This window comes from Neopelma chrysocephalum, unplaced genomic scaffold (genome assembly GCF_003984885.1).
Source record: "Neopelma chrysocephalum unplaced genomic scaffold, ASM398488v2 Primary Assembly neopelma1_42b, whole genome shotgun sequence".
Lineage (NCBI taxonomy): Eukaryota > Metazoa > Chordata > Aves > Passeriformes > Pipridae > Neopelma > Neopelma chrysocephalum.
Window position 1 is genome coordinate 1,291,324 of NW_020897701.1, and position 16,516 is coordinate 1,307,839.

Sequence of the window (16,516 nt, forward strand, 5' to 3'; positions counted from 1 at the left end):
AAACTGAATTTGGATTCCAATTAAATTAATACAGAACTTAAGTATGTTTGATGCTTAGATGTAATGGAGAATTATGAGTATATTACCTAGAACATTGAAACAATGACTGCAGATTTCCAAGAACATTTCATGTTTAATGTGGAGATGTCTAGTTGTGCTTGTAGTCTCAATAATTTTCATTTATTATTTTTGATAGAATAATAGTTGGGGTGAGGGAGCTCACTGCATCAGAAAGAGTCAGTGTTTTACCTGTGTGTCAGTCAGATACATAAATTGCTACAGCTGTTGCCTGATTTGGATGTAGATGGAGGGCTAGATGATGAGGGACAAGAGTCTCTTCTGACATGGCAGTCTTACTGTCATGTGCCAAGGAGCACACAGCCACTTTATCCCTCTACCAGTAAATTTGCTTTGTTTTAGGAAATTGCCAACATGGCGATGATTGGTGAAAACTTAGCTGTGCATGTGTAGGGGGTGATGTTACATAGACGAAGGACATGATGGAGAGCTTGCTGGAATTCTGTCATGTGTTCAGTGGAGGTGACCATATATGTTAGGAATTTCATAACTGTATTTGTGCATGTTTTTCCCTGAATACATGTCACATCTTGAGATTTTTTATTTTTCTTTTAATAAACCAGGTACAATCACAGTGAAAGAGCCAAAGTTTCTTGATTATGAAGTTAAGTGTAAAATGCATCTTACAGTTCTGGCTGAAAATAGCTTGAATTCAGCGCTCTGTGGAGTGACAGTTTTGATTCAAGATGTCAATGACAATGTACCTAAATTTGAACAAAGCTATTACAAAGCGTCAGTATGGGAAGGCCAGAGTCCCAAAATGGACATCATACAGGTAAGTGGAAGTTCCAAGCCCAGTGCTGTAGTTAAAAACAAGTTTGACTGATCTGTTCGTGACTACAATCCTGCTAGGTCTGTTCTGGACCACTGTCTTTTAAAAACTGAGAATGGGGTTCTTGATGTTGCTACTACTTTGCTTGGATATCTATAATATTAAATTAAGTTTTTTTTCTAGATGACATTTCAGATCTTTCATTCAGGTTTAAGTTGAAAGAGAATTCTGTGTCTTCTTGATAGTTGTGCAGCTGGACTTTAAATTCTCTTTTTAAAAAATTTCTGTTTCTATCTTCAAGCAGTTGAAAAATACTATTGAAATCTGTGGTTCTGGTTACAATAGAGACTGGGTCTTGTAATAATGCATCTACTGAAAGGGCTATAGCAATACAAAGAATACTTTCTACTCATTAGACTAGTAGAGTCAAACCCAAGTGTTCAATTTAAAATCTGATGCCTAAAGAGCAGCTTGTCTTAATTTAAATGTGCAAACACTTCTTCCTCTGAATGGATCCATTCTCCCAAAGTGTTTCCATCTGGCCATGTTAGAGCAAAAGAATACATCAGTTGGTCTAGAAGAACGCATAATTTCCTCAGTGTATGTTCTTGCATTGCAAGTCAGGTCACAGTGAGGGTCATGTTTGGTACTAAAGATATTCTTTCTCTAGAGAATAAATAAATGGAATGCTACAAATGCCTCCAGGGCAAAGTGATTAGAAACTGATGGACATTGTATTTAGAGAAACATATGTCCAGGAATGAAGAAAAATCAAAAGGCAGTCAAGCCAGATGTGTAATCAAAATTTTATGACAGAATACATTCTATTATGTTTCCTTTATTCAATCTGACTGGTTGCCTCTGCTGTGGTTTGGATCCCATACTCATTATAATGCTTGTTCAGCAACCAGAAAAATACAAAGATGACTCTTCAAAGAGTCAGAGGAGTCTTTGAGAAACCTGTTCATTGCTGATGGATGTTGGTTTTATAGATTGCTTCTCCCCTTTTTATGTTTTCTGGTTTGTATTTTTAAAAGGTAATTACTATTCCATGAAAGATCCGAAAACTTAATAGTTTAATTATTTTATGCTTTGTCTGTTTGTATAGCAGCAATACTTTAAGGTCAGTCCTGTACCACTGAGAAAGTGCATATTTATGTACTAAGCAGGGACAGCATTCCAACAGCAACCTAATAGTAAAATGATTATATTCAACCCTAACACTTTCTGTAGCTGAATTTCAAATTACTCATTCATGTGCAGCCCATTGCAGTTCATGAGCAGATTTTGTGACCTCACATGACACTCATGCTGGGGACAAAGATGATGATTTATTTAAATCTGTGCAGTTGAAAGGAAAGTAACCAGAAATATCTGACTGTAGTATAAGGTTTGCTTTCTGAAATTGCATTCTGCAGTTTTTAATTAAGCCTCACTTTTGCTCACAAACAGGTATTTGCAACTGACCTTGACAGTGGGCTGAATGGAGAAATGGAATACTCAATTTTATCTGGTAATGAAAATGCAACATTTCTAATTGATTCAGCACGAGGAATTCTAGCGACTAATACAGGCCTAGATCACGAAAACACTTCATCTTACAGGTTTGTATGCAAGGTTCTCATAAAAATGTATTTTTCTTTGTTCACTCTAACTTGAAAATGCTCATATTACATATTTCATATTTCATAGTTTCCCGTTGATATCCATTACCCTCAGAACCTGGGTGCAAGCCAGACAGCACTGAGAACAGCACTAAAGCTGCCCAATTGTACTATGGATTCTTGCATACTTATCAAATTTAGAGAAAGAAATACAGTCTTGTTTAATTAATGGCAACACTTACTGACATAAGTGAGTGTGATGATTCACTAAGGAACAATGACAGTTCCTGGATTTTAATTTATGAAGAAATGTACAGCCATTCCCTCTCTGGGAACATTCTTTATAAATATGTAAAGACACAGAGAAAACATCAAATCAAATACAAGAAATAGGGATATATTCTGGTTTTAGATTAGAATATACTTAAATTTTCTTCTCCATAATCTGATAAAGATGCTTTTGTAAACTGTTTCCAACTATAAGCTGTTTTGCACTAAATATTTTTTCCTGTTTTTCAAGAAACTGTGAATAAACATGGTCAAGTGGACATAACAATTTTTCTTTGCAGGTCATGCCATAATTGGAATTAGAAAGCAAATAAATCATGCCTTGAAGACAAATATGAGTATGCAGATTCATTAATAGACCCTTTTTAAGTATGACAGTCTCTGCAAAAAGTGATTTCTTGTATGTGTCAGTAGAAATTACAAGTTTTTTTACATATGGTTGTGACATCAGTTAAAATATTTGCAAGTTTTCCTGTCCTCTGGGACCTCAAAGTTTTAAACATCCAATAAGAATTCTTATGTATGAGAATAACTTGTAGAAAATGACATCAAAAAGATTGAGAGAGTATGTGGGGGAGTTTTCTTAGTATCAGTGTAATTTAATAATAATGTCCTAAAAAAATATGTTGTTTTAACATAATACATAGGACACTTAACTTGAAGTTTATTTTTCAGTTTTTCACTGAATCAAAAACACCAGTTCTGATTTTTAGTAATTTAAATAGTGTAACACATTTTATTTGTAACTAGGTACTTTAAAAGAACACCTGAATAAATCCTTCAAAGGAAGAATGTTTGCTGTTGGTGAAATATTGAGCATATGAGCATAATAATTCTCATATCTGTCTTTAACTGGGAACCTGATTTATTTCAGCATTTATGTTGGAATTCTAGCCTTTCAAACTGACAGTATGTTCAAGGAATATGAAGCTTCATATTCCTTCTCTTTATAATTAGTTATTAATCTGTTAATCACATTTTTATTAATCTGTATTAATCACATTGTTAGGTGATAAGTGAATAGCAAAAGAAGCTTTCAAAACTGTTTTCCTGTTTGATTTCAAAATGTTACCATCGGTTCTTTCAAATTTGCAAGGAGTTGTTTATTTATCTAAATTAAACATTTGCATCCCCAGAAGTTCTAGGTCCCTTATAATAGGACTTATAATGGAAGTGTTGACGGAATTTTAATGCCTTGGCTAAGATGTTTTTATGAGAGGTTTTTTTCCTGAAACCTGAGAAAGTGATTATTTTTAGTAAAATATTCATTCTAGAAAAAATACACTTTCTGTATGGGATTTTGCATGATCACTTGAATACTGGTCTGCAATTCAAATTATGTCTTCTGTCAGTGTCAAAAACCACAAGGACATCCAGAGCAGAGCTGATGTGGTTCAGGAATGGAAGTGCTGCAATCCACAGCTTGAGTTACAGCCTTGGTATTCCATGTTATCGTGTGAACATTTAAGTAGTAACATCTATTTGACACTTTAAACAGAAACTGTGACTTAGAGGAAAGAAGGAGAAATAAAGCATTCAAAAGATCTTCAGGGAGACCCAGGCAATATGGTGTGACATGTAAACAATTGTTATTGTATAAAACATTTAATTGAAATGCCCAGCTTTGACTTGTATATCCCTTCACGTAGCTTCTTTTTTTTGTCTGATCTTTATTACCCTTCGTTATGCAGGTGTAATATGGAAGTGTACAGGCCAACTCTTCTAATCTGGCAGTGAGATTCCGCTCCTGCTAAAATCAGCGGGAACCTTGCCATTGTCAAATGGTGCATGTATTCAGGGTTTTCACTTCATCACTTACATTTATAACGTAATAGAAGGACTATTCGATGTGTCTGCAGGCATTTTGGCTGAATGTTGGTTTGGATGTTTTTGTATTACCCCATTTTCACATCCCTGTTGTCCCTTTATAAACAATGAAGAGAGATAGTTTCCTCCAAAGGATAATTTAGTACTTACATTTTAATTCCTGCTCTGAATTACCAACTGAAAAACTGTGTCTTATTTAAAAGAGTTGTTTAACCACCTGCATTTGGTATGTAATTGGATGAAATGAATACAGAAAAACACTTCCTTTTCTTTGTATGATTTTAATATATTTTTGCACTGTAGAATCTCCTGGACATTTTTGCTCAAAGATGAAAAAATAAAACTCTGGACAGTCAACCTTACAAAAAGAAAGATGGAATTTCAGAGTTGCAATGAGGAACAGAAATGGCTGATCTTTTTGGTTTTAAAATTTCCCCTGCTTATAACATTGGTGGATAATTCAGTGATTTCTGACCAAAAGTGACAATTATTGCTTCCTTTCATTGTAGGTTGGTCATACAAGCTGCTGATAAAGGAAACCCCAGACTCTCTGCTACAAGTATTGTGAGGATAGAAGTGTTAGATGTTAATGACAATGCTCCAGTTGTCCAACTGCTAGATGAAGTGGAGGTCCCAGAAAGTAAGTGTGATAGTACAGCTAAGTTTTGTTAAGACTGGGAATTGTGAGATAACGGTAGTGCTTTTGGTGATTGGTGTAACCAAACAACTAGTAAAAAGGGTAATGGATAGTATTAAAGCTGAAATATCAAAATTAATTGTGGTTTGCTTTTGTTCTCAGAGGCATTATTCTTAATCTTTGGACATTGTGTTTAGGAATAGTTTGGAACAAAACCATAGGCAATTCAGAAAGAGAAAAAAATCCGCAGAAATACAACTGTAATCTGTTCATTTTGGACTCCAGTATCATATCCTTCATATGTCTTCAATTTCCACTTTTTTCCAATAAAAATGCTTGGTGGTAAAACTAGCATTGCTAGAAATGAGACATTTTGAATTTCATTGTGATGAAAGAAATAATTTCTGTAAATTTGAATGAAGTGTTAAAATGCTCTATAACTTGATCCAGTTGATGATCATAAATAGGAGGACCCAGGACCTCCCGAGTTTTCATCCCAGCATACATCTGGTATGTTGTGTGCTGTTAGCTCAACATTGGCAGATCTTGAGTCTTAAGCCTGCAACTTTCAAATACAGGCATCATATATGTGAATGCGTTAAGATACACAACAGAAAATTTATAAAGACTTAGGTGTTGAAACCCCAGTACTTCTGTTAAGAAAAGATATCAAGGCTGTCTTTCTAGTGATATGTTTTAGCCTTTCCTAAATTTAGCTCCCACTGGTAATGACAAGTACAGAATTCATGGATGCACAGCAGCTGTAAATAGTAATTACTTATTTAGCTTTTTGTATGCCATTTAAGAACAGTTGCTTTAGGATATGACACAGTATTTTTGAGACCTCATGCCGCAGGCATGCAAATGGGAAATGGTTTAGCTTCTGTTAGTTCCAGGTTTTGTTAAATGATCACTGATAGGTTCAGTTTGCAGTTACCGGTACTGTCAACTTAGCCCATGACAAAGCTGTCTGTATCCAGTTTCTCAACCTCATAGGATTATACCTTGATAGACCTTAATATTTTTGTGCCATGTAGGTCTGTCTGGAGGTCTCCTTTATCTCTAGTGGCCTCCTCCTTTGGAAAAGCTTCAGAATTGCATTTGCTGGTTCTACACAGACCAGGGGTCTCTGATGCCTCAGTTAAATATTCTTGTGGAGGTTTGGAACGTTGTTCAATAAATTCATGTCACCTAAATGCTCGTGGAAAACCATGTAAGTTTCTGTTGGTAGCAAAGAAACAGTTATGACTACACTGGATCTGAGAAAGTCTAGAGAAAACCCAAATTAAAACTGGGATACAGCACATACCTTTGAAGAAATCCACTACTCTTTCAATATCGTTTCTGGATACTGTGCTTATTGTGAAACACAAAGTTAAAATACATCAAAAGCTATACTGAAAGTTTACATATATCAAAGATTCAATATTACAAAATAGGCAAAATCCTCAGAAATTGTAACATCATCTTTTAGCCATGACTTATTCTCAAAATTATTGTTTCAGATGCCCAGCCTGGTTTTATAGTGACTCGGGTGTCAGCAAGTGACGCAGACTCCAGGCCAGCACTTCGGTTTGGTTTTATTTATGATAGTCCTGGAATTAAATTTGCCATCGATCAACACACTGGTGTAGTCACAGTAGTGGAACCATTAGATTTTGAAGAAACTGCTGTTTATAAGCTGAAAATCATAGTTTCAGATTCTGTGCATCAAACAGAAGCAGAACTCACCATCCTTGTTTTGGACATCAATGATAACCCACCAGTGTTTACTCAGGATTCATATCAGGTGAGAACATGGCAAATGAACAACAAACATGTGATATCTTTCCACATATGATGATAAATAGTAGGAGTGCTTGTTTATATTTGTCTTAAAAATGCATTTGAGCACCGAGAAGAAAGGTCTCTGCAAACTATTTCTGAGCAGAAACAGAGCAGAGCTCTTCTGGGAAACCCCAGCCCCTTCCTAAGAGTTCTGCTAAAAGAACTGAGGGAATTGTTCTGTTTTAATATTTGTGGTTTCTGACTTCAGAAGGCAAGTGGTGTGAATGCTAGCTGTATTCCATACACCATGCATTCATCACTAGGAGTTACGGGATATTATCCAAACCAGTGGGGAGCAGGGTTCAGTGTTCAGAACTTCCTTCTTCTGAGAGAATGTTAAAGAAGTTGATACAGTTATTCTGGCCCTGTTACTATGGCACGAATTTCTTCCTTTTCAGTTACACAGCTCCACAGAGGTGTAGCAAGTGTGCCCCTATGGTAGTTCATGCACTTATAGTTTGTAATGTGTAACCCTGCCTAACAGTAATGGCGTTCATCTAGGGAGTGAGGCATAGGAGTTTTGACTTCCCCAGCTACCCCTACTGGACTGAGGAGGGTGCAGAGCTCAGCTTTTGGACTTTTGGACAAGCATTTGAACTGCTATACTGTTGTAGAAATCAAATTGTCTAGCAGTGAAACAAAGCAGTCTTAGTGACTATGGACAGCTGTGGGCCACTGAGATGATTAAAGAAATTAGAGTATGTATAAAATGAAATCACAGATTTCACAGAATATTGAGTTGGAAGGGACTCACAAGGATCATCAATTTCAACTCTTAAATAAGTGGCCTGTATGGGGATTGAACCCGCAACCTTAGTGTTATTAGTCCATGTTCTAGCCAACTGAGCTAATCTCAGGGTCATTGAGTTATAGAATAATTTGGGATGGAAGGGACATTTAAAAATCATCCAGTCCAACTGCTTGACCAAGTCAGGGCAGACCAAAAGCTAAAGCATGTTTTTAAGGGAATTTTCCAAATGCCTCTTAAACACTGACAGGCTTGGGACATTGACCATCTCTTGAGGAAACCTGTTCTGGTGTTTGACCACCCCCTCGGTAAAGAAGTGCTTCTGAACATCCAGTCTGAACCTCTCCTGGCACAGCTATTGAGCCATTCCTACGTGTCCTGTCACTGGGTTACCAGGGAGAAGAGCTCAGCACCTCCTTCTCCACTTCCTCTCTTCAGGAAGCTGCAGAGAGCAATGGGGCCACCTCTAAGCCTCCTTTTCTCCAAATGAGACAAGCCCAGAGTCCTTAGACACTCCTCATCAGACATGCCTTCCAGCCCTTTTACTAGCTTTGTTGTCCTCCTCTGGACACATTCAAGAACCTTCTTAAAAGGGTGGGGCCCAGAACTGCCTACAGCACTCAGGGTGAGGCCACACCAAGGCTGAATGCAGTGAGACAGTCACCTCTGTTGACTGTCTGGTGATGCTGTGCTTGATGCAGCCCAGCGTAGAGTTTACTGCCTCTGCAGCCAGGGCACACTCTTGACTCACATTGAGCCTGCTGCCAACCAGCACCCCAGATCCCTAAAACAGTATGGAATGCTTCACAAATTTGCGAGTCATCCTTGCACAGGGGTCATGCTAACTTCTTTGTATCATTGCAGTTTTAGTATATGTGCTGCCAAAGTGAGCGTGATATCACACAAGACTCTCAAGGGTAGGCTGCTAGAAGTGTTTTGCCCTGACTTCATCAGCCGTAGGACTGTGGGGCATGGTCTAAGGCTCAGCACAGGTAACAGCTTGGAGTTAGGGCTTGGGATGGGAGAGAGACAAAGCCTGGAGCTTCAGGTTAAGGTTGGCTGCTATAAAACTGCCACAGGAGAAATTGGGTGCCAGAGCAGTTGTTTCCTTAGGACTTGTTGGTGTGGGACTAGGCCTGTGCAGCTTGGACTGAGGCCCAGGAGAGCCTAGAGCATGAATAGTTAAGCCTGGAGAAGCAAAAGCTCAGTCTTACCAATTTGTGTAAATAATAGTGGGGAGGAGTAAAGATGGGCAAGCCAGATGGGCAAGCCACACTCCACTCTGTGGTGTCCAGTGACAGGACAGGAAGCAGTGGGCACAAATCAAAGTATAGGAAATTCTATTTAAGCATCAGGAAACACCTTTTTCTTTTTATTTTTAAACCTCTAGCAGTGACTAAGTATTGGCACAGGTTGCCCAGATCAGTTGTAGAGTCTTTGTCTCTGGAGATATTCAAAACACATCTGTACACAGTCTTGGGCACCCTGCTGTAGGTGACCCTGCTCTGAGCAAGGGTTGCACAAGATAACCTCCAGAGGTGCCCACCAGCCTCAGCCATTCTGCAATCCTGTGAACTGAGCTGTTTGTTTGATCTGGTGCTTTTTGTGTGTGGTGGACATCTTCAGAGCCAAAAATATGAGGCACAACAGAAGACTTGGATTGAATAATGCTTCATTTATAAATATCAGACAGATTTATTCAAGAAATAAGTGCAAACATTTGGCTTAGTAAAGAATTTTCAATCTATGACCAAGTGCAGGCGCAGTGGTTTAGTCATTTAGATACCTGTAAAACTTTCAGGTTGTCAGGATTTGTGTAAAATTCCCACTTGTACTCATAAATCTACATTCTGGAAAAAAATGCACTATTAATGCTCAAGTGATTTTTAGATCTTAGTTTTCTTCAACCCTCCTATGTGTCTGATTTTGGATAATAGTTTAGGCAAGTACTTTCTTCTGCAAGTGCTAGGAATTTTTTTGTAGATTGGAGCAGACATTATAGGCAGCATTATTAACTGATGCAAAACAGTGTAACTCTATTGACCATGTTAACATAAACAGCTGAGCTTCTCTTTTCCACAATCCTTATGTTTGGATGTGTTGCTTGGAGAGCAAGATAAAGTGCTGCTTTTTGGTCAATGATATGTATAATTCCCTATTCATCATCCTGTATTTTTATCCTTTTATTGTCCTTTCAAGTGTTTTCATATTTATACTCCTCATATATAGTTTAATATATATGTATGGTTATTATATACATATAAGCTCTCTGTTTAAATTATTTAAACTAACACTTCAAGTTATGACAGAGGTAGCTGCTATATCATACTGTTCATTTGAAATTAGATTTATACGGTGGAAGGAAACTTTGGTCACAAAAGTACTGTATCTGGACTTCAAATAATGAAAGTTGTTAAAAAGGGAATGGACTTTCATGGTTTCCTAGAGGAAAAAAGGGAGAATTTTGAAATACTAAATTCTAGGAATAATCCAGTGCTCTAGTGCTGGAATTTTCAGGGTGCATGTGTTGGATTTTCTTTAGTGGTCAAGCATATATATTCCAGCCAGAGACTGCAGACTGTATTCCATGTATGGAAATGAAGGTGTTTTTGAAAGCAAGAAGAAAAGCTTTTAGTTGCAGTCCATTAATGTAATTTTGAAAAAAGTGATTCATTTATTCTCTGAACTCACTGTCATAATGAGCTAGATGGATTTTACTACTGCTTAAAGTGTACTGTGAATTTTGGCTGTATTGAAGGCATAGTTTTCAATATCTCAGCTCTTCATAGTTTTGCCCCAGAAGAAAATGGGTAAGTAAAACTTTTTCCAAAGCTGGGAACTGTGTGTGTTTTTTTCTAATAAGATCAAATAAAGGCAAATGTATTTTTTTAATGTTTCAAATACTTTATTAAGCTCTATTTTTGCTTTATATGTCAGGTGAACTTGCCAGAGCTCATTTCTATGGATGCCTCTGTTCTGACAGTCTCTGCAACAGATAGAGATTCTGAGCATAATGGAATGATTTCCTACAAAATCCTCTCTTCTTCTGAGGGATTTTCCATTGATCACAAGAATGGTGAGTCTGTAAGCATGGCTTTTTATTTCAGCTTTTATAGTGTAAATTGAAGAGTCCTATTGCTTCCTCACCTCTTGCCAGCAATTAGTTGAGTTCTGGAAATTTTTGGTGGCCAAAGTCCATGCATATGTTTTGGCTAAATCTGCCATTATCAGTGAAGAACTGATTGCATCAAAGACTGGAGTTCTCAGTTTGTCCCAGAACCATGCATATTTTTGCTGCTCTAGCTGCAGTATGTGTGTTTGATACTTCATTGTCGTGGGGAGGCCTTGACTTCACAGTGTTAGCTATGAGTTCTTAGAATCACAAAATAGTTTGGAAGTGATCTTTAAAGGTCATCAAGTCCAACCCCTTGCAATGAGAAGGGGCATCTTCAGCTAGATCGGGTTGCTCAGAGTCGTGTCCAATCTGACCTTGAATTTTTCCAGGGATGGGATATCTACCACCTTTCTGGGAAATGTGTTCCAGTGTTTCACCACCCTCATAAAAAAAAAATAGTTCCTTATATCTACTCTAGCTTTACCCTCTTTTAGTATAAAACCATTACCCCTTGTCCTATCACAACAGCCATTACTAAAAAGTCTGTCCCCATCCTTCTTATAAGCATCCTTTAGGGCCACTATGAGGTCTCCCTGGACCCTTCTCTGGGCTGAAGAATCCCAGCTATCTCAGCCTTTTATCACAGGAGAGGGGCTCCAGCCCTCTGATAATTTTTATGGCCCTCTTCTGGATTAATTCCAATAAGTCTGTGTCTTTACTGTGCTGAAAACTCCAGAGCTGGACACAGTACTCCAGGTGGGCTCCAGCAAGAGCAAAGTAGATGGACTGAATCACCTCCCTCAACCTGTTGGCCACATTTTTTTTAATACAGCCCAGGATGCAGTTGGCCTTCTGAGCTGTGAGCACACATTACAAGTTCATGTCCAGTTTTTCATGCACCAGTATCCCCAAGTCCTTCTCCACAGGGCTGCTCTGAACCCCTAATCTCCCAGCCTGAATTGGTATCAAAGGTTGCTCCAACTCATGTGCAGGATCTTCCACTGAGCCTTGTTGAACTTCATGAGGCCCCACTTCTTGAGCTTGTCCACGTTCCCTCTGGATAGTATCCCATCCCTCAGGCATGTCAGCTGCACCACTCAGCTTGGTGTCATATGCAGACTTGCTGAGGGTGCACTCGATCCCATTGTCTGTGTCACTGATGAAGCTATTAAACAGTACTGGTCGCAGTACAGACCCCTGAGGGACACCACTAGTCAGTGATGTCCATCAGTGTCCATCCATTGAGCTGTTGACCCACTACTCTCAGGATGCAAGAGATTTACTATGGTTTGTGCAACCATTACAGTTGAGTTGTTTCCAAATATGACTGTTTAGATTCAGCTTTTGGAATCTCATTTACTTGCCTGTGGAGTGTGGCCTTTTGTTAATTCTTTTGTATTTTCAGGTTCAGTGTTTGCTACAGGACCAGTGATGCAGCTCAAAAATATTTCCACTATTCATCTTCTGATAGAAGCCATGGATGGTGGCAGTCCCACTCTCACTGCAGTTACTTCCATAGAGGTGCACATAGAAGACGTAAATAATTATGCCCCTCAGTTCACAAAGGTTCTGTACAATCTCAGCGTGAGTGAGGATGCCTCAGTCGGAGAAAGCATCCTCATGTTTTCAGCCATCGACTATGATTGGACCCATGAAAACACGTATGTTGAATACTCTATTATTGAGGGCAATGCTGAGAATTTATTCTCCATAGAAACAAGTGTCATGGGGTCAGAAACATCCTACAAACTTGTTGGCAGTCTGGTTTTGAGCAATGTTCTTGACAGGGAAACAGCTTCTTCTCACCATTTGGTCCTCCTTGCCTCTGACTGTGGAATACCCTCCTTGAATTCAACTGCTACTGTAATAATAACTGTACTGGATGTTAATGATAATGCTCCAGTATTTAGCAGCCCGGAGTACCATGTTCATGTCAAAGAAAGCATCCCTATAGGCAGTCACGTCACTGCAGTTTCAGCAAATGACTGTGATGCAGGCACTAATGCAGAGATCACTTATGCTATCATCTCAGGAAACGACAGGGGACATTTTCGCTTGGATGGGAAAACAGGATCAATGGATTTGATGAAAATGCTGGATTATGAGGATACCATGAAGTTCACTTTGATCATCCAAGCCACAGATGGAGGAGCTGATGTAAAAAATATGGCTTTCGCTGTTGTTTTTGTTAGTGTCCTAGATGACAATGATTATGCCCCACTTTTTTTGTTTCCCAGTCTGAACTGCATTGTCAGTGAAAATATGCCTACCTTTTCTTTTGTGTGCGCTGTTTGTGCACTAGATTTTGATAAAGGCTCCTACGGGCACATTACCTACTCCATTCAGTCTTCATGTTTGGCTCATCGTGAAGCTCCTAGAGACCATGACATGTTCTTCATTGATCCTTTGACAGGAGATATTCATACAAAGCAAATGTTTGACTATGAAGGTCAGAATAGGTACTGCCTCATAATCCAAGCAAAAGACAAAGGTGACTCATTGGCTACCATTACAGTTCAGGTAGATATTGAGGGGAGAGATGAATTTGACCCAGTGTTTACACAAGAACGTTATTTTTTTAATCTCCCCGAGAAGAACGAAGCAGGCCAGTTACTTGGCAGAGTGACAGCATCAGACAGTGATGGTGGACTGGATGGAGTTGTTCATTACTCTCTTCTAAAATCTTCTCCATTCTTTTCTGTGAATCAAACCAGTGGTAATATTTATTTGACTCAGACTGTTCACAGAAAGAAAAATGGCATCAAAAAGAATGATGGTAGTCTGGAATTGTTGGTAAGAGCTCATAGCCCAAAAATTGAGTCAAAGTTCACAATATGCACTGTTTTTGTAAATGTTTCCAGTTCTCCTGATATTGATCTCACAGCATCAGCACACAGCCTGACCATTAGTGTTTCCATCTCATCGATAGTGTTCCTGCTGCTTGTGGTCGGTCTTATTGCACTTACTGTGAGACATAAGCGAAAAGATCTGATGAATGCTTGTGTGAAAAAAGAAGCAGTTTCCTCCTCAGCTACTGATGTGAATTCAGCAAGAGAAGATAAGGACTGCCAGAAAATCCAAAGTACTGAGAGCAGTATGCTTCCCATGGGTGCTATAGCAAAATGGCTGAGCCTAGCAAGAATTGGAGAGGGGAAGGATGATGATGTACCCTGCAGGCATTCAGACTCCAGTGGCCATGGTTCTGCTGAAGGAGAAACTGCAGAGGATGAGGAAATAAAAAGGATCAATGAGTATCCTTGCAGAAAAAACACCAGCTCAGCACTGAGCGAGTACAGCTCGCGAATGCCAGATTCAGGGATCCCAAGAGAGTCTGATCAGTTCTCCTATCAGTCTGGAGAAATGGATGGCGTGGCTACCATGCAAAGCACGGAGAACATGCAGACCATTAAAGGAGAAAGCAGAGAAGAAGCCTCTGACACAGCCTATGCACATGAAATTTTGTCTCAAACGCTTAAGAAAATTGGAATAAAAGAGAAAGGTATAATGACAGACCTCACAAGAGAATGTGTCCTGATGTCAGATAGGCAAGACTCTGGGTGTGATTCACTTGCAACTGTTGGCACCTCTGGTGAGGATCTTGCCCGTAGTTATAACCGGAATTATGTACTCAGCTGGGAACCCAGATTTCAATCTCTTGCCTCAGTGTTTAATGATATTGCAGAACTGAAAGATGAAAACGTACACATTCACAGCTTCCCCAAGGAGAAGAAATCTCTTGTTTTCCCTCCTCCCTTGATAACATCAGTAGCACAGCCTGGCATAAGGACAGTGCCACCAAGAATGCCAAATATAACATCAAGGCAAGCATTTAATAAATACGCTCATTCTCCCATTATCCATAATCTTGGATACCCTCCACCAACCATGACCCCAAGTTTTTCTCCTTCTCTCTCTTTACTTACTATGCAGACACCTACTGCTTCTCCAGTAGTATCTGATGGGAAAATGATAGGAACATGTCTTATTGATCCAAGCTGTGAACTTGCAACAGAGGAAGAAATTCAGGTCTAGGTTATTAGCTGACATATTTTATGGTAAAAAATATGGCTTAAAATATATTTTGTTATTTTTTAACAGCAAAATATGCCTGTCAGAGCTATGTCACCAGTATTCTTTGTTTCCATGAGCTGTAACAGTTAAAATATAAAATAACCACGAACTTGGTAACTGTACACCTTATTCTTCCTAGAATACACTGTGAGACCATGAGGCTTCTCCTCTTTCAGCTCTCACCTGTGGTTTCATATGTAAAACACACAGCCAGGTGCCTGATAACCAACTTGACCAATTTTACTGTTTTTCTCATAAAATACATTAATAACAAATAAAGGGAAGTAATTATTTATTTTGGCAAACATTCATTAGCATGCTGGTGGGTTCTGACTGCTTCTATAGGGGTATTAGAAGAGGGTACTAGAGGGATGTGTAAGTACAGCAGGTTTGGAGGTGGGCAAAGAATAGAGCAAGGATTCCTACAGAGCTCTTTCTCTAGTGTGTATCCAGACTTCCCAAATCTCAGCCCCTGGGTCCCAACAACCTGCTGTGCCTAGTGTGGTTTCATCATCTGCTATGCCTACTTACTTGGGCTTTATTAGCTATCTTTGTGCTGTGGAAACTCATTAGCACTTTCTGTGCACCTTTTGTTTATCTCCTGGTTCAAAGCCAGCAAGTCACAATCATCTGAATAACGGTTCACCCTTGGAAAACAGAATAACCATAAGATAAAAGCAACCATCTTATCTATTACTACATCACAAATAGATACCTATTGTCTTTCTGTTCTGTTACAGAAGCTGTCCTAGTCCTCAGGCAGCTGTAAGCACAGACAGTGTTACAGTTCTGAAGGTCTTGTATGTGTCCACCCTGGTCTTTGGTCCTGTGTTAGACCAAAGATCTGTGCAAGACCAGACAATCTGACATGTTTGTTGTATGTATCATACATTTGGCATTTTGTGTATGTATGTATATCCAGACACACACACATGCTGTGTATGCTTGTATATTGTATCAGATCAATAAAATACACAGAAAATACATGTAGAATAACTGGGTTTTCTTCAATGTATATTTAAAAGTCCTTTGCATCACGTGGATTAAAACTGAGCTATAGGGGAGTGTCTAATTGGTGCCTGGTAATCTGCTACGACTTGGATGTGTACAGAAGTATGCATTGTACAGGTGGAGGGAAAGCATAGTGTGGTTAGGCTGAGTGATTTTGTGGAATCAGCATCAGATGTGCAGTGGCTGCTTTTCCTCAGTTGTGTATGTCAAGACTTGCAGCCTGTGGGCTCATAACCTGTCTTTGAATAAGATCCTATTTCTGAGGCTAAACTGTCAGCGTACACCCTGCATATAGAATAGGATCCATACTGCTATGCAAGAGAGTGTCTTTTAAAACTGGCATTTTTTCTTTGTACTGCTGTGGAGTAGGAAACAAGACATAGCTTAGGCATTCATTGGGATAGACAAATTTTACTAAGAAAGAAGACAGAATGGTAAGTTTTATAGTCAGACCTGTGCCAGGGAGAGGAAAGCAAAAAAGAGGACTGATTCCCAGTTCAAATCTGAACTGGGAATAATAGGGTATCAGTTTAAGGAC

At 39.0% G+C, this 16,516-nt stretch overlaps 1 protein-coding gene and 1 non-coding gene across 2 annotated transcripts in view; one reads left to right on the forward strand and one right to left on the reverse strand.

Moving 5' to 3' along the window:
• DCHS2 (dachsous cadherin-related 2) overlaps positions 1-16,198 on the forward strand; it is a 111,174-nt gene extending 94,976 nt beyond the window's left edge. Inside the window, exons 15-20 of the mRNA XM_027676882.1 lie at positions 642-853; positions 2,303-2,454; positions 5,079-5,209; positions 6,712-6,995; positions 10,719-10,857; positions 12,302-16,198. Of these exons, the coding sequence (XP_027532683.1) occupies positions 642-853; positions 2,303-2,454; positions 5,079-5,209; positions 6,712-6,995; positions 10,719-10,857; positions 12,302-14,928 (3,545 nt within the window). The 3' untranslated portion in view covers positions 14,929-16,198. The remainder of the gene's footprint in view (positions 1-641; positions 854-2,302; positions 2,455-5,078; positions 5,210-6,711; positions 6,996-10,718; positions 10,858-12,301) is intronic.
• Positions 8,570-8,675, reverse strand: LOC113964670. Its single transcript, XR_003533254.1, has one exon. It is a non-coding gene; the product is annotated as a U6 spliceosomal RNA (small nuclear RNA).
• Positions 16,199-16,516: the final 318 nt, after the last annotated feature.